The 18864-nt window shown below is 34.3% G+C and overlaps 1 protein-coding gene across 2 annotated transcripts; it reads left to right on the top strand.

The window, feature by feature from the left end:
* The first annotated feature begins 8826 nt into the window (after positions 1-8826).
* On the top strand, positions 8827-17980 carry LOC112764433 (E3 ubiquitin-protein ligase BRE1-like 2). Of its 2 annotated transcripts, none has more exons than XM_025810018.3 (20): positions 8827-8931; positions 9092-9206; positions 9829-9990; positions 10197-10284; positions 10352-10582; positions 10738-10905; positions 12362-12555; positions 12633-12716; positions 12829-12948; positions 13061-13247; positions 13330-13490; positions 14028-14099; positions 14280-14356; positions 14765-14959; positions 15847-15919; positions 16005-16091; positions 16646-16783; positions 16882-17084; positions 17392-17554; positions 17662-17980. In XM_025810018.3, exons 2-20 carry the CDS (start codon positions 9108-9110, stop codon positions 17791-17793), a joined length of 2634 nt encoding a protein of 877 aa, XP_025665803.1. In that variant the 5' UTR covers positions 8827-8931; positions 9092-9107; the 3' UTR covers positions 17794-17980. The 2 variants fall into 2 exon arrangements, with proteins under 2 accessions (XP_025665803.1, XP_025665804.1); XM_025810019.2 differs by having other exon boundaries at positions 8830-8931; positions 10376-10582.
* The last annotated feature ends 884 nt before the right edge of the window (positions 17981-18864 follow it).

Consider the following 18864-nt stretch of genomic DNA (forward strand, 5'->3'; position numbering starts at 1 on the left):
CTCTTCTCCACGACTAATGTTGTTGACAATCTTTTTTTATATCCACTCACTAGAAGCAAGCCTACCACTATAATTCCTCCCACATGTATGCTTGCCTTTCAAGGTTTTTATCCTAAAACAATCAGATCTTCCTACCTTACTTGCAAAGCATATCCACTTGCACTTTCCTTTTTGTCCCTTACATACTACTTTTCACCTCAACTTGTCGTTCTTCTTGTACCTAATGTCTCTCCCATTCAATAAGGCATGCTCTTTAATTGCATCTTTAAACTGGGAAAGTGATTTGAACTCCAAGCCCACCTTAAACTCATACTCTCTACACATTTCTGTCTCATCATACTTAGTAAACCTCTTTTCCTTAATCATGTCATCAGAATCTCCCTCATAACTATCTATGTCTTCAGTTTTATAACTATCCGAAATGTCTCCAACTTGTTCATCCATCTCTCTATAAGCTTGATTATCCTCAGCACCCTTATCTGCTGTCCCTTCTTGATTAAACGGGCCATTGAACCCACCAAACGCATTTGATTGTCCACCATCAACACCATCCTCTACATCAAACCCAAAGTAATCCTCATGTTCACCATCATCAGCACTGTCATCAAACCTATCCTCCTCAGTAGAGGGTTCTGACTCAGCATCGACTTCTACTTCTATCAGTCCACTGTCTTCGCCTTCATCTGGGATATAATCTGAATCCATTGATGTGATTTCAACTCCATTACCTTCTCTGTAACCATCAACAGCATACACTATACCATGCTTCACAGAATCAGTAACTAAAGCCCTAGCCATTCTAACGGCATCCCCGTCTGACTTCAACTCTTTCAGACCTAACTTCAAGTCCACTCCAGGTTCGTTCCACCATAGCTTCGCATATCCCTTGTAGCCTAGACTCTTCAGCAAACTCACTATCTCTTGCAGAGACCATTCATCTAGTTCATAATGCAAGTCTTCCACAACCAACCCACCTAAATATTCTAGTCCATGTCCCGTGTCAATAAATTTTCCTCCGTGATGGAGCTCTATTGTGAACTCTGATTCTCCTATTGCTACACAACAAAAAATAAAAAATGCAAATTAGTCATTCCCTAATCAAACATCACCAACAACGCCAATCATGTTAACACCATAACGTTCGACAACAGACATGAAAGAGTGAAGAGTGGAAAAAAGTGTAACTCATACCTTGCAACGACGACAACAGTAGCTCCTTCAATAAAGGAGGCCACGATAGACAATAACAAATGTCGATCACACAATGTCGGATGTAAACATGTTATCAAACAATCAGAAACGGAGATGGGGTGAAGAGCAAGGGTTTCTTTTGCCTCAGTGAAAAGGGAGGAAGAGCAAGGGTTATTTTTTCCTGAGTGAAAAGGGAAGAAGAGGGGTAAGGGCAATTTTGCCAATATGAAATAAGTAAATACACTGAATATTACAAAAAACATTTGTAACTGGGTATATCCAATTTGGAAACGGAATATTCCGTTAGTCCAAACGTTTTTTGTCACTATAAGGACCTAATTAAAAAAAATTTGGTATAGGGACTCAATTGAAAGGAAAAAAAACTATAGGGACCTAATTAAAAATTCGGCCAAACTATATGGACTAACAGAATAATTAAACCTAAGTTAAACTACATATATATTTATACACAAATATATTGGTGGCTGATTATGGTGTACAAATAGTATTTTCTAAAATTTTAATAACACTATTATTTAATAATGCTATTTATATATAAAATATTTTTAAAGGTAAAATGCATAAATAAACCAAATCCAACCCAAAATCGCACAATCCACCCAAACCTGAAAACGTTACATGAATTTTCTATTAGCACGTCTCTATATAAATCGAATGAGCTTAATTCGATTTAGCAACTCGCATAGTAAATCGAAGAAGCCTAAGTCGAAATACTAAGAAACATGCAATCGAAGCTGGTTAAGTCGATTTATGCATGCATGTGTTGTATTCTAGTAAATCGAAGCACCATATATCGATTTATCCATGCATGTGAAGCTCACAATAATTCGAAACAACCTATTTCGATTTACCCATAATTTGCTACACATTGTAATTCGAATTGGACTGTTTCGAATTACATCCAATGTGTGCCCATGGTAATTCGAATGAGACTCATTCAATTTGCTAACAGTTTTTCTATAAATAGAATTCGAATTGAGCTCATTCAAACTACAATTCAAAAATCCTACTTACCAAGGCCCAGTTTGGGTAAATAACTTAATTAAGTTCCTTTTGAAAAAATAGTTTAAATAATAAATGACTATATTAAAAGTAGCTTATAAATAAGTTATTTTGGATTTGGATTTTTAGTTCTAAAAATGCATATTTTATAAAAATATGGTAAAAAGTAGTAGTATTAGGAGAGAATTCATTTTTTTTAACTTCTCTATAAGCTCCTAAATAACTTCTTAGAAAGCCGCAATTTGGTTTTGAAAATTGCACCAGACATTAATACTACTATTTTTCATAAGTCAAAAGCTAAAAAAAGTTACTTTTGAAGCTTCCCAAACGGGCCCCAAATCTCAAAGAAACCTCAGCCCAAAGACTCCAACATTCGAATACTCTACTGATGGAGATAACCCAGACCGTCTTTATCGTTTGGACGGAGTTGTCCATATTGCTGGTGTCATCAATGAAGAGGTTAGTGCATACTTTTTTTTTTCAAAAATAGGATTAAATATTATATTTTTTTTCTCTTTTGACAATAGTCATTATTTACAATTGTTAAACTAGATAGAGTTGTTAGATTAGTGACTTATTAGTTACTAGAAATTTGACGGAGTAAGTTCTAATTCGAATAGTGCTTACAATTATGTAAAAGAGTATGGATAGTGAAGATAATTAGTAGTAAAACTTAGTTAGAGTAAGAGCAGTGATTGGAATCTATGTTGTGATTTGGGTTGTTATTAAAGAAAGTATGGGTAGTGACTTGCTATTTTACTTAGAATTCATGTGACATCTACATTAAGTCAAATTTTTTATTAATATTAAACTTATTTTTATTAGGCCTAGTTTGATGAATATATGATTTTATTTTGTGTTTGAATCGGTAACATTATTTGGTTGCGTTTATGGTATTCTTTGAATTAACAGATGCATTAGTTGATATTGTTATAGAAATATATTTTGATGTGGTCCTAAGAGACAATTTATTATATTGTTTATGCAGCTCTACCGATGTATCACGAGCATGAGACGGTGGCAGGGTATGCGCTTGGACGAGAGGATCATTTCGTACTTGCAGATGGCCGGTTTAAACCATCTTGCGAGGCTGAGTAAGATTTGGTTTAGGTTGAATGATCCGTTCGTGAGTGCATTCGTGGAGCGATGGTGTCCAAAGACGCACACATTTCATATGTCGTTCGAGAGTGCACGATTACACTACAAGACATGGCGTACTAGTTAGGGCTGCCAGTTGATGGACATTACGTCAGTGGATGCCTGACAGAGTTGGAGCGATACATCGAGGGTGGTCGCCCAGCTTGGATGTGGTTTGAGGAGCTATTGGGTGTTTTGCCTCCTGCGAACTGCATCGACAAGTTCACGGTGAGATGCAGTTGGATAAAGGACACATTCGGAGAGCTTCCTGATGGCGCGGACGACGCCACTGTTAGGAGGTATTCCCGGGCCTATATCATGATGCTTTTGGCAACAAGTCTGGTACTTGGCTTCAAATTCAGTGGCTGCCATACGTAGACAGCGGGTGGTAGCCAACCTCCGTCGGGAGACTCTAGTGCGGCCTTGATCCCGTTGTGCTGATCCGATATCACTAGAATACCCGACTGCGGAGTAACGTGCTGACGGAGGTAGGATAGAAAGAATGACCAAGACTCTACATTCTCACCCTTCACAAGTGCAAATGCAACAGGAAGGATGTTGGAGTTTCCATCCTGAACAATCGCAACGAGCAATGTACCCCCGTATTTTCCATATAAGTGGATCCCGTCAATACTCACCAATGGCTTGCAATGTCGGAAGGCCTCAATACACGATGGGAATGTCCAAAAAAAGCGGTGGAAATAAGCATGGGACTGATCGACTTGCCCACCAACTCACACGAGACTCATCCTCAACACTGCAATACTACCCGGCATCGTCATCTGCACACCTAGTATCTATCGCAGCAACTCATTGTATGTCTCATCCCAACCTCCATAAATCTGTGCCATGACCTTCTGCTTAGCCAGCAAAACCTTCCTGTAAGTCGGTCTAAAACCGAAATGTGCCTCTGTCACATTCAACAGTACCTTGATACACACGACAACATCAACTCTAACCATAAGCAGTATGAATGCCGAGATCACATGATAATCAAGACTCCTGTGATCACTCGATATCAACGTGGCCAGACAAGTATGAGGTCCGTTGTACCGTTTTACCTCTGAAATACATCTGCGCTGGCGGAGACTGATCCGAATCAATTATGTGCACCGTTGCCAAATTTCTTACACTTCCCAAAGTACTTGCGATAATCAGACTCCACCACTTTATACTGAGCCCCGCGTCGGATGCTATATGTCTTCACGCTTAACACGACATCCTCTTTATCCTGAAACTGCTGACCAACCTGAAGCTCTGCTAGTCCTCCAATATCCTGTGTATCTCTGGCCCCAAATCCAATAGGTACGCCACGTACCCCTGTTGTCTCATGGCATCCAAGTCCAAAGTTGAAAAGTGCGGGGGATATTGCTGAGTTCCTGAAATAGATGCTCCACCACCCCCAGCTAGATTACTCCCTGCTTTGTCATGACCACTATCATTGGCAATTGTGTCGGACTCTACATCATCATCGTCATCATCATCTCGCAGTACATCGTCCACACCATCCGGTTCTCCACCCTGTAATGAAATAGGTGCCGTATCAGTAATATCGGCATTCGTTGTGTCACATACTTCTCCGTCATGACTGCGGTTTAGATCAGTTGCGAAGGACGAGGAGGCAACCAACATTGCCTTAGGTGCAATGACAGGCACGGATGAAGAGGCACCAATAGGCCTCGAACTAGAACAGGCTGCCGTAGCCGAAGGTTGGGAATTCCGGTTCGAACCTCCTGAGTTGGAGACCACATCTACAAGCTTGGCCAACAGCTCAGCTGCTCAGGGGTCCTGATCCCGAGAAATTGTCGGCAACAATGGAACAAAACTCGCAAATCTTCGTCACTCCCTATGACGAACGAATCGTATTTCACATCATCCCGCAAAACTGAAATCGAAATTCTATAGAATAACTTCTCAACCCGTTTCATGCCTTGCAACCCCAATTTTTGGATTATAGAATTCAAGAACTCGGTGAAACTCGTTGAAGGTTTCAGAAAAACACTAAGTGGATCCTTATCAGTAAACTTAATTCCCGAACGTGTTTTTTTCTTAATCGACCATCTATAGTGCACCAATACTAAAAAAGTTTTCTCATTAGCCATTGTGTTTCACTCTCATAAAAAATTCACATTCATATCATATTTATATAGGTTGGCTTCCACTAAATCGAACTCCCCAAATTCGATTTATAACTATAGCTCACGAGAATAGTAATTCGAATCAGTCCCATTCGAATTAGTATGAGAACAAAACTATGGTAAATCGAAACAGATTGTTTCGAATTACTTTGTGAATCACGTGCATGCATAAATCGAGTCATGGTGATTCGATTTACTAGGGATCACGTTACATGCATAAATCGACTCATACTGTTTCGATTTACATGTTTGCATAGTAATTTGACTTACCCTGATTCGATTTAGTAGGAAAATTGATAAATTGAATAAAATTCATTCGATTTACATAAAAATGTGCATTTAGGAGATTCATGTAACATTTTATCTTTTAGTTGATTTGTGTAATTTAGTATAGCATTTGGTTTATTTTCACGTTTTACCCTACTTTTAATATTTATATAAAAATATAATAATTATTATTAATTAATTACATATTTAAATTAATTTTTAATTAATAAAATAAAAAACACATTAACTCTTAAAATATATTAATGTCAAAAATGAAAATATTTTCTATTATAAGATTAAGAGAACAACTAAAGAACCAAAAGCATATCAGCCAAAAATCAGCCAAAATGTGTTTGGATTCCATGAAAAATTGAGTTTTGGTTTGTGCTTCGTGATCTCAGGAGCGGTTTTCAAACATATTATTCAAAAAGTAATTTTAATTAAACAGCTTTATTTATTTTTTGGCTGGTCACATTTTGGTTCCACATATTTTTCCTAAGATTAAAGGTAGGGGTGCACAGACCCGGCCCGGCCCGAAGGCTCGGCCCGGTCCCGAACACTTTTGGGGCTAATTTGGTGTGATTTCATCGGGTTTAGGGTCGGGTAAGGGTCTCAAAAATAGACCCGGTCATTATTTCGGGTCGGGTCCGGGTCATAGCTCGGGTCACCCGAAGTCGGCCCGGTGACCCGGTCATCATACACAATTAATATTTTGTGTTATTAGTGATGGATCATGACTATTCTTATGTGGAATTTAAGTATTGTAAATCTTAATATTTTGTGTTATTAGTCATTATAAAACTATAAGTTAATGTTTTATGTTTATAATGTATAAGACTTTAGACTAATGCATAATATTGTGTTATTTGTATTGATTTAAATATTTGGTATTATTAGACAATATTAGTATTGATTGTGGTTATACTTTAGTATTGATTGTGGTTATGCTTTAATTTTGAAGAAGGGTTGGTTCTTGTTATATTTTTCTAAGTGAATTTTACCATGTTAAATAATGGTTGGAGTCTTGAAAATTTGGATATTTTTACATGCTAGCTTACAAGAAGGTATCAACGTAATGTAATGTTAACGGCCCGGTTTTCACCCGGTTTTTACCCGGTATAATTGTGACCCGAAAGTGTATTGGTTTCATCGGGTCTAGGGCCGGGTTCGAGTCTAATAAATAGACCCGGTGTATATTTCGGGTCGGATCTGGATCACATCAAACCCGGCTTCACCCGGCCCATGTGCACCCTAATTAAAGGTATGAGTAGCGAAGTTTTGATATATTTGTCTGTGATAGTATCCGGGGCAGCTATCATCATGCTTATCATTTATTTATTTATCTTTTTGGATTTTTAAGTGCATAGCATCTGCCTTGTTCAAGCCATATAATTATTTGAGACCATAAAATTCCCTGGCATGATTTGATCGAGTATCGAATTTATAAGATACCTTATAAACTACCTATTGATAAGAAAAATAATAAACTTTGGTTAATTGTGTACATAAATTGTGTACTTAAAATTCTCAATTTTGTCAATTTTTTATCTAAGAAGCACATATAAGTTTAAAATCTTGATGTATTTATGTCGGATACAGATATTCTTACAATAAACTAAATACATAAATTATCTTAATTTATGTTAAATTGCTAATGAATTATAACTTAAATGGTATAATCTTTTTATATTCACTTAAAAAGTAAAAAAAAAAAAAAAGTTTAGATCATTTATGTTTATGTCGATCATTATTTTGTTTTTAAATATATATATATATATATATATATATATATATATATATATATGTGCACATATTTTAACAACAAATATTTTTAATCATTTTAATGTTATTTTATTATTATTTATAATAATAAAATATTAATTATTATTCATATGTTTTATTATATTACATAACGTATTTTAGACGTATCGTATCTTATATTTTATAAAAATATTATATTGCCGCATTCGTATCGTGTCGTGTTTATATTGCATGTCACATCTATAATATTGAGCTTTTTATTTTTTTATATTTTTTAATAGTTAAATATATTTTAATAATTATATTTATTTTAATTTTTATATTTATTTTAAATTAAATAGAAAATTTTGTAGAGTGTAGAGTGTAATTGATGTAAAATGTATAGAAATTCGAAGCCAATAGCCAAATGATTCTTCGAAATATTGTCTTTCTTTTAGATTTGTTCACACACCAAAATCATATATGAACTAATATAATTATCATGTGACAATTTTTTTTGCTTTAATAAATGATTTTAATTTTCATATATGTAAAAAAATTTATATAATTATTTAATTATTTATGTATTTAGATGATATTTTAAATAATAATTAAAAAATTAATTATTTTTAATAATATAATAATATATGGTTAAATTTTTTATGATGACAATTCATGAAAATTAAATTTTTAATAAACACCATAACAAATATATTAAAATTTAAAATTTGTATGTTTATTATAATAAATTTTTAAATTAATAACGTTAACATGTATATTCATGCTAGCTATGTTCATCTAAGTTTTATTTAAATTTTGAAATTCTTATATCTTTATTCTTTATTAGCTAAATTATGGATGGAATGTAATTATTATAAAGTTGTGTACCCCTCAAATTTTTATTGGCTTTCTCCCATCTTAAGATAATATATATATATATATATATATATATATATATATATATATATATATATATAGATTTTACATATTTTAAGAATTTAAAATGTTTAATTTTTCAATACAAACTTTTTTACATTCAATACTTTAATTATAAAATAAAAACCCACGTGTAAGTAGAAAATTTTTAATTAAAAATTATTAGATGATTTAATTTATTTGATTAAATATTTTATATAAAAATAACTGTATATGAGTTTTTATTTAATTATAATTATAAGAGAAATTATTAGTTAAATTATTTTTTATTTATCTTAAAATAGTTAAATTGCTACTAATTAACGTTTCTTGTACCTTCCAAAAAATATTCGAGTTTTTTTTTATTTCCTAAACAAAACTCAGTATTTTTTTTCCTTTTTTAAAATTTAACATTGATGTGAAATTTGAAGTTATAGTACAAGCGTCCACCACCTCAAACTAAAAAAAAAAAAAAAGAAAAAAAGAAAGAGCTGAACAGTGTGGAACCGCTTTCTTCTGAGTGAGTGTATTTTGGTGCTGTGTTTTCTCATTTCTGTTCTGTGTCTCCGTTTTGATGTCTTCTTTATTCCTCAAAAGAACGAACTTGATAGGAAGCCATGATTCTGTGTTGTTTTTCTTCCTCCTAATGATGTGTGTTGGGTTTTTGTTGAGAATCTCAGAAATCGTTAAAACCAAATGGAAAACTCAGACCACAACGAACCCGAAAAGAAGAGGCCTCACCTCACTTCCGTTTCTTCTCGCGTGGCGCGAAACTCTCCATCGAACAACAAAACCGTAACCCCTTTTCCTCTCTCTCTACATATTCTCTCTGTGTTTTGTATGCACACTCTGTGTTTGTTTTTATGTCTGTGTGTTTGATAGTCTGATTCTGAATTTCAGTGTTTTACATTGTATTTAGTGTGATATTGAGTTCTTAGAGCTGTTTGATGCTGAGGGATTTTGTTTTATGGTCAAGTTGTGATCTTTGGGACAAAGGGATGGTGAATTTGATTGTGTTTGATACTAACTTGCTGCAGGGTAGGGCTGAAAGACTAGTAACAAGGTGAAGTGTCTTATGTGTTGTGTTTTTTTGTGTAATTTTTAATTGGATGATGGAGTTTTGGGATTCAAAATTGAACAATCTTGTTATGCTTGATCTTTGTGAGAGGGATATTTCAAGTCATTGATATTTGAAAGGTATCATTGATATTTGAACATATGTATCTGCTATGCAGTTTATGGAATTTGAGGTTACTGGTAAGATTTTTAGAGGTTAAAACGCTGCCTTGTTTCTTGTTCCGTGTAATGACAACTCTATCTGTGGCAATAGGATATTGGGACTCTAATTTTTGGGTTTGTTGTGAATAGTTTTCGAGTTTTTCTTGCTTAATGGGAAATCATTGTGCTTTTTATACAGGCTGATGCTGGAGTCTTACAAGCACAGAACCAGCAGCTCGTTCAAAAGATTGACATCCAAAAGCGTGCTTTGCATGACCTTGAAGAAAAAATTAGAGAGTTAAAAGAGCGGCAAAATACCCATGACGATTTGTTAATTGCAGTGAACCAATGTTGGATTCAGGTTATTCCTTATTGTTATGCTTCCACTCTATTGTTCATCCTATTTAGTCAGTTTTATTTTTCTTTCGCCTTTTGAAATTAATGCTTCCATAGAAGATAGGGCATGTTCTGCTGGCCATGTAAGGGAGGGGGGAATGGCAAGGCACTTTTTGCGATATTCCTCTAGCATATGCACATTGGGCTAACTTCATAATTTTTTTCCTCTAGTTGTCTGATGATCTGACTCTTCTTGGTGTACGAGCTGGTAGAAGCAAAGATGCATTACAAACACTAGATTACCATAATAACCGTCGAGGTACCCCACACATTTTTCTTGTTGTATGAAGAAATTTCAAGGGACTGACATGAGTTAATCTCTCTAGGTTCACTTCCTTCATGCCCTGCAGAGGATATATTTCTGTGTAGATTGATCCAGAAAGATTCTGTTGATGGAAACAGTATTGGTGAGAGAATTAATTATGTTGAAGAAAGCCTTGCTTTACGCCGGTCATCTACGTTAGAGTTGTTGAAACTCCTTCAAGATACCATGGAGGCTCAGATGGAAAGAATTGACAGTATAGCCCAGGTTTTGCATGGCGAGTTATCTTCAGAAGGTAAAAAACATTTGATATGCATCCAAATGTTTATTTATTTATTTTTCTTTTTAACGATTGAATCTTTATTTCTCTTCCAGATATAATTGATTTAGGAATTTAAGAGAAAATTTGTATAAATGATCTGTTAATGTTTACTCATTGCTGGTTTTCAGATGCTATAATTCAGATGTCTCAGATTGATGACATGATGAAAGAAGAGGAAAGTAATTTACGTGAAATCATTAATGCTCTCAACGATTCACATAAAGAGTATACTATTGGAATTCAAAGTTATATCAGTTGGTGCTTACAAGATCAGTCTGAAGTTAAACGCCTTGCAGGTTTTGATGTTTTTCATTTTGTGTTTGGTTTTAACTTCTTCAGTTACTGTGAAGTCTATTATTATACATCTGTCTTTTTAGGGTGCATTTGGACGTATTTTTCAGCAAAAGATCGCCTTTTTCTGTTTGGCTAAAAAAAGAAAAAATAATAGTTTTCACCATTGTGGAACATAGGGAGGTTCCTTTTGTTAATGGCACCTTTTTAGTTAGTTATATTAATATATGAAAGTTAGATTTGCAAATAAATGGTTTAAACTCTGATACGGCTTATGATAGGGCACTTTTGCGTCATTTGATCTATGCAACTAATTTCACCTAGTTGGACAAAGTTTAGTTGTTGCCAATGATGAGTGGTATTGATATATGGCATATGTGTAAACCTGAATTTGGTCCTTTGAGTTTTATTTTTTTAATCGTGAACCATCTTTCTGAAAGGCAACACAATAGATTTATACCCCTCATGCTATTGTCCCCCAAGCTTGATGCGTGTGGGCAGTGTTCAAACCCACTTTATCTTGTGCTGAATATCAACCTTTTATCTAAGAATGGTGGTGCCAAAGGTCTAACTCTAGACCACTTGCTCATAGAGGCTTTTTATCACCTTCTGAATTATTCTCTAAAAAGCCTAAATTGTTAAGCGATAGAACATGAATGATTTTTATATTTAACACTCTTTAGAATAATGTTTATTTCGCACACGATAAATAAAATGTTAAGTCTAACAAGGTAGTTTGCTTGCTTTTCCATTAATGGAATGAAAATAAAATTGTGGGGTTGGCTTGGAAAGGGAAGGGATTTCGAAAGTGAAAACTAGGTTGATGCAACTCTTGTGTGTGGTGAGGTGGCATGGCCAGAACATTGAAGTGATGTAAATATTTATTAGGAAAAATGCCTATAAATCAGCATATAAAATCAAATCATTAACAAAACAAAAATTAGGTAATAAAAGTACATCAAAATCAGTTAGCATCCGACATATACATCTAGGGTTGCAAACTTCTAGTGGCGGCGCGGCTTCTGGTTGGCTGCGTGTACACGACGACAGGTTGGTCAGTCAATCTTCTGGTGTGTAACGTACCAGCAGCCTTTGGTAGTTGTAGTTGTTGTTGTTGTTGTTATTATTATTATGTGATATGTGACAAGTAAGAAATGTAGGGTTCTCTCTACTTAAAAGGTTGATAAGGGGTAGATAAATTGAACACCCATTCAGATTCGATCTCTGTTGGCTAATACATATTTTAACATTTTAAGTAAGGATAAAACTAAGATTTGAAACCACGAGGTCTAACACGCTGGTAGTTTAGGCGTTCAATAGTTCTATGCACTGATGTCTTAGATTTATGCAGAGATGTATTTATAGAACTTTGCAGTTAAATTGAGGAAGTATGTGATTGGTTCTCCTGTTTAATGGTTTTGTATGTTATGTCTTGAGTGTGTCTTATTTTCAAACTGAAAGGTGACCTTGAAGAGAGCATAACTGGACTTGAAGAGAGTAGAAGAAAACTAGTCAATCTGAAAATGCAAAAGGATGCAGCGGCAGGAATGCAATCCCCTAGTGCTGATTCGGTTAACGGAAACTTGTCTCCTGAAAAACCCACAGACAGGACTATGAGTTTGCGTGAGCTGAAGGATTCAATTGAGGAAGCAAAGGTTTTGTCATATGATTTCCTTTTCTTATGTTGTTCCTTTCTTCATCTAATGAGAAGTTTGCTTATTTAATGTCATAGATACTGAATGCTGATCGTCTTACTGAGCTTCAAGAGGCACACGAAGAAAATGAAACCTTGACAAAGCAATTCCAAGATTTTCAGGTTCGTAAGTTCGGATTATCCAAGATAATTTGTCATATATTCTTGAATAGTTTGAGATGCTTTAACTTTAGAGTTCTATGTAAAAGTTGTTTCTCCTGCATATTTATTTCAGAATGAACTGAACGATGACAAGTATATACGCACTTCCAGAATATATTCATTGACGAATGATCAACTTCAACATTGGATTGCTGAGTTAGCTCGGTATAAGATGTTGGTAGAGTCTCTGCAGGTTAAGAATGATTTCCCCCTTTTTAATTAGATGTATTATAAGAACCATATGGTTGTAAATGTTTATATGTTGTTCCCCCTTTTATGATTTTCCACCTCAAATGAAACATCAGGCGGGAAGTGTCCATGTCACAAAATGGGAGAAGGAGCTGAACTCCAAATTGGAGTCTGTTGATACTGCAAGGCATGCCATTGACTGTTCAGATTCCAGGATTGAAGAGCTGGAGGTTCAGTTGCAGAAGTGTACTATTGAAAAGAATGATCTTGAAATTAAGATGGAAGAGGCTATACAAGATACTGGTCTGCATATCACATGTTCTATGTTTAGACTTGCAGTGCATATAATTGGATTATTAGATTCTCACAATACTACATGTTTCAGGGAGAAAAGATATCAAATCCGAGTTTCGTGTGATGGCTTCAGCTTTGTCCAAAGAAATGGGAATGATGGAAGCTCAGGTCAAGCGATGGAAGGATGCAGCTCATGAGGCGGTATCGTTACGCGAGAAAGCTCATTCACTAAGAGCTGTGTTGAGTGGGAAGGTTCTTCTCACAAACTGATATGATATTTATTGGTGTTTCCTTTTCTTTTCTGGAGGACTTATACGTAAATTTATCTAGTTACTTTTAGTAGAGATTGGGGTTTCATGCAAAGTTGTCAATTGTTCTTGTTAGAGTCCTCATATCACCCATAGATAAGGCCTAAATAGCTAGGAGCTTGGCAACCCTCTCCTATTTAGATTTCGGGGTTGAGTTTGTTCCACATAAATCTAATTGTTTTAACACCAACAATATTAGAACAATTAGAATTGTTTATGAGAACATTCCAATTTTCAATTTTTTTATGAAACTGACCTAGTCCTGTATGCATGTTAAACTGTAGAAAGTGAATGGGAATATTCCAATTTGGTGCCAGTGATTTTGTTGATTTAAATCTAAGTATGCAATTTAATTTAAGGACTTAAGAAATCATGTTGGATTGAGCAGACCAAGTTTAAAGGCAGAATTTATTCCCCCTAGATACACACAGAACAAACCTTTTCTGCATCAAGGTTTATTAATGCCCTTCTTTTGAAGCAGACAAGCGAAGTTAGCAGCCTTGCAAACAAATGTACTGAACAGGATTTGGAAATTAAGTCTTTAAGAGCATTGGTGAGTTTACATTTGTCTTAATCTGTATACATTTTTGTTCTTATGTTAATCCATGTTTGTCCTACTCTGTATACGTTTTTTTTTGTATTACTTTTTTAACACTATTTGCCTGTTAATCGTGAATATTTTTTATGTTGTCTACGAGTATGACTCATCTTCAAAATCATGTAATGATATCAGATTGAAAAGTTACAGAAGGAGAAACTAGAGTTGGAATTCATTCTGGAAATGCATGGACAAGAGAATTATGATAAAAGGTATGCTGATTTGAGGTTGCTAAGATTTTGGAAATAGTCTTGTGTAGTTAAACTTTAGGTGGAAACCTTCCTACTTTAAAGTAAATGCTGATAAATATGTAATGGAACATTTAATATTTAGATTTGTTTCAATTGTCTTAACAATCCGGGCTATGAAAGTGTTGAGGAAAATTGTCTCTCTCTCACATTATTCCATCGATGGTGCCCAACTTTTTTAATATTTTCCTATTACATTGAATTTTTTCTTAAGCCTTTAGCTGTAGTTGGCAACTGAATAGGGACTTCTGTTTTTGTTTTTTTTGTTTGTTTTGTTTTTTTTTTCTTTCTTTTTTTTTTTTAAATCTAACATTTGTTCTCTTCTGTCTACATTGTATTTGATCTTTATATGCTGTAAAACATGGATTTCAGTACTCTGGCAGAAATTAGAGAATCTGAAAATAAAGCCCACTCTCAAGCTGAAATGCTGAAAAATGCTTTAGATGAACATAGTCTTGAGTTAAGAGTAAAAGCTGCTAATGAAGCTGAAGAAGCTTGTGAACAAAGGCTTGCTGCTGCAGAAGCTGAAATAGAGGACTTAAGAGCCAAGCTGGATGCAGCTGAAAGGTTTGTGTTTACGTATGCTCCTACAGTAATTTTGATTTGCTGTTTTAAAAAGGTTTAATTACTCTGTTGGTCCCTATAGTTTCGCAAAATTTTCAATTAGGTCCCTATACTTTTTTTTCTTTTAATTGAGTCCTTGCACCAAATTTTTTTTTTAATTGGGTCCCTACACTTTTTTTTTCCTTTTATTTAGGTCCCTGTACCAATTCTTTTTTTTTTTAGTTGGGTCCCTATAAAATTAAGCCAATTACTACTAAGAGGGACTTAATTGAAGAAAAAAAAATTGGTGCAGGGACCCAATTAAAAAGAAAAAAAGTATAGGGATCTAATTGAAAATTTCACGAAATTATAGGGACCAACAGAGTAATTAAACCTTTTAAAAAATTGATGGTGTGTGTTTGTTTTTTGATCTTCTTCCTTATTAACCCAAATGAAGGTAAACATTAGATTGGTAGAACCACTATATTTGTAGTCATATGGTTCTGACAGAAAAGGGTGGAGGATTAATGGTTCCATTGAGCTAATTGTAACCTTGTGTGTGATGAATATTTTAAATTAATATTTGATGATAAATCTCTCAACATATAACAACAACAACAAAGTCTTATCCTGGAAGGTGGGATTGGCTACATAGATAAAATGATGCCATTGTGTCCTATCTGTAGTGATATATAATTGCCAAAGGTTGTCACACTTATTGGGGAAAAGTAATTAATTTTTATGTTGATTTTTTTTTTCCAGTTTGTTTGATGCCCTAACTGCATTTGCAAATCCCATTTCCCTCTCTTATTTTTTAATTTAAATGATCTTGATATTCAATATGTTCAGAAACTACCATTGTTTATTAATCTGCTGATACTTGTCTCCGTGCTTAATCTGTTTTGATTCAGAGATATTTTGGAGCTGACCGAGGCTATTAAAGTGAAAGAGGCTGAGGCAGAGGCATATATATCTGAAATCGAGGTCACTTTCCTTCCCCCGTACTGAATGAACTGCAAAAGTATGGTCTTACACTTTTCTTTTCAAATGATTGTTTGCTTTAATCCAGACTATTGGTCAAGCATATGAAGATATGCAGACACAGAACCAACATCTGATGAAGCAGGTGACTGAGAGGGATGACTATAATATCAAGGTATCTCTTATTGTTACCCTTTACTAAATGCTGGCTTACTATGGCCCCTGCCATCTTTTCTGTTGCACTACTCCAGGCTCCAATAACGCTTAGCTTATTATCTAGGCTTTTGCTAATGACACTAATGAAATTGATGCTTTGTCTTGTTAGTTAATAGATTAAAATTATCTCTTGATTTCTTGGATAAGGAATATATTAGAAATATTTGTTTGTTTGGTTGATACAAAGGAAAGTCTTCTTACTTGTATCAAACTAAAGTTGAATTATATAAACTGATATGCCGGCCTACATCTGTAACAGCCTAATAATTTGTAATAACTAATAATTGACTTGGACAAAATAAAATACTTGGACAAAAATAATTCATTAGCCACCATGTTTCTTTTTGGGGATACAATTTGGTTTTAGCAAAGACAGTCTTGTTGCGAAGCGGGACTTAAATTTCTGGAAAATTGTGATATTTTCTGAAAATTGGTGTATTTGCTCTTTACTTAAATAATTCCATTTTTGGTTAGATTGGCCATGTTTTGATCATATTACAAACTTCAATGCAGCTTGTATCAGAAAGTGTGAAGACAAAACAAGTACACAGTTCTTTAGTGGCTGAGAAGCAGGCCTTGGCAAAGCAACTTCAACAAATTAACTCTTTAATTGATGCCTCAAAAATGAGGATTGCACACGTTGAGGAACAGGTCAACCTCCTTTGCTCGCCAATACTTTTTAATTTTCTATTCTATTTGTACAACTTTACCAGTGCTTTCTGTCATATACAATAATTTGAATCATGCAGATGAAGGCTGTTCTATCAGAAGGCATCAAATGTAATCAGGAGGAAAAAAACCTTCATGTCACTCTGGAATTTGCCAAGTGGGAATTGGCTGATGCTGAGAAGGAGTTAAAGTGGCTGAAGTCTGCCCTTTCCTCTTCAGAGAAAGAATACGACCAAATACAGAAAGATGTGGCAGCAGTTGAAATGGAATTAGAAAGTGAAAGGTGCATTTCTCTCAATTCTCTGTGTTTGTGAAATTGATGAATTTGACATGGTGAGGAATTCAGTAAAACTAATCGATTGCAAAAGTAGTGTTGGAGCTTATGAATCTTGGTATTTGGTTTAGCTTCCCAGGTTGCTTAGTTTGCATCAAATCAACCTAGTAGCTCATGAAAATCTGCAAGCTTATTAGTATAAATAAAACTAAATAGAAAAAGCAAAAAGTTTGGCTAATCTATCAAAGTACTCCATTGCTGTGAAATGTACTCTGAATTTGGGCTCAACTGAAATTGATCCTATCAAGTCATGCAGGAGTTCACGGATGAAGCTCGAGGAAGAACTCAGGGAAGTGAACAGGCAAATCGCCGAGCTGAGTTCTGAAACGGGTGAAACCGCAATACAAAAGCTCGAAGCAGAAATAAAGATCTGTAAGAACATGATTAAGTGCACAGTCTGTTCTGATCGGCCAAAGGAGGTAACACCTCTTCTTGAACTTGCATTGATTTAAACCTTTTGAGGACATATTAAAGAAAATTTGTTGCACCAGCAAAATATAAGAGCTTGATTTGGATTTTTTCACAGGTGGTGATTGTCAAATGCTATCATCTGTTCTGCAATCCATGCATACAAAGAAATCTAGAGCTCAGGCACCGCAAGTGCCCTGCATGTGGAACAGCATTTGGACAAAGTGATGTTCGCTTTGTTAAAATATGAGACTCATGTTAGTGTACCTTGTATAACTTATTGATCACTGTTGTTGGTATTGGTACTTAGTTACTAGTTACTACTTGCTCGTTCTTTTTTCTCTGTCATTGTTGATTCAAAGGATTACCAAATTATCACGGTGACACAAAAAAGAATCGAGGAAATAATTACAAACCATGGATCGTGCTTCAACAAATATCTCATTCGTGGTTCAAGACTTATAATATTGGCACAATGGCAAGGTTACTATCTTGTGTAAAATCCGTTAATATACACAATTAATGACAATGAAAATAAATTGAAATTAGCTTCTTTTTACTTCAAACAATAGTTATCAATCATCCTGATGAATAAGCATAACCATAAAAATCAAGATAAAACAAAATATTTTTAAATGATAGCTTCTGTTATAATTGATATTGCAACACTACAAATAAATAAGAACAATTCATTTCATTTTAGTTAACGAATGAAATGCTAAGCTAGTTTTGACCTATCTTGCTAGACAGAGCTAAATAACATTGTTTTATTTTAATGTTTAAACAAAACAAAAATGATATCGATAAATTAGAACCAACTTAATATTTTGTTCACTGACTCAATACTAAAAAGGGTCTAAAAACAATATAGTATTTAAAACTAAATTCTAAAAACTGTCAATTTTGAATTTAAGAAACTAAATATTAAAAATTGTGAATCTTAGAAATCACAATGAGAATTTAGTTATAACCACCCTTGTATATTTTGGCGATTCACTCATTGAGCTTCATTTTGGACGGCTAAAAAATTTGGATATAGAAGTAGAACGAATGTTATACTTTAATATGATAATTTTGGGTATTTTTTAAAACTATGAGAGGTACACAAATTAGACCTTTCGATTTGTATTTAAAAAATTTTAAAAGTTTGGAGTACACAAATCAGACACAACGATTTGTGTTGAAAAAATTAAAAAAATTTGGAGTACACAAATCGGATTAAAAAAATTTGGAGTACACAAATCGGACTGTTACTCCAATTTTTTTAATTTTTTCAACACAAATCGAACGATCCGATTTCTGTACCTCTTAAAAATCGGAT

Source organism: Arachis hypogaea, chromosome 17, assembly GCF_003086295.3.
Source record: "Arachis hypogaea cultivar Tifrunner chromosome 17, arahy.Tifrunner.gnm2.J5K5, whole genome shotgun sequence".
NCBI classification, from domain to species: Eukaryota; Viridiplantae; Streptophyta; class Magnoliopsida; order Fabales; family Fabaceae; genus Arachis; species Arachis hypogaea.

Bases quoted from the DNA above. Each gene is read 5' to 3' on its own strand.
- LOC112764433 (XM_025810018.3), top strand. From the start codon at position 9,108: ATGGAAAACTCAGACCACAACGAACCCGAAAAGAAGAGGCCTCACCTC. The intron at 9,991-10,196 runs GTTATTCCTTAT...TTTTTCCTCTAG, and splicing joins TGAACCAATGTTGGATTCAG to TTGTCTGATGATCTGACTCT. The intron at 13,248-13,329 runs GTCTGCATATCA...TACATGTTTCAG, and splicing joins AGAGGCTATACAAGATACTG to GGAGAAAAGATATCAAATCC.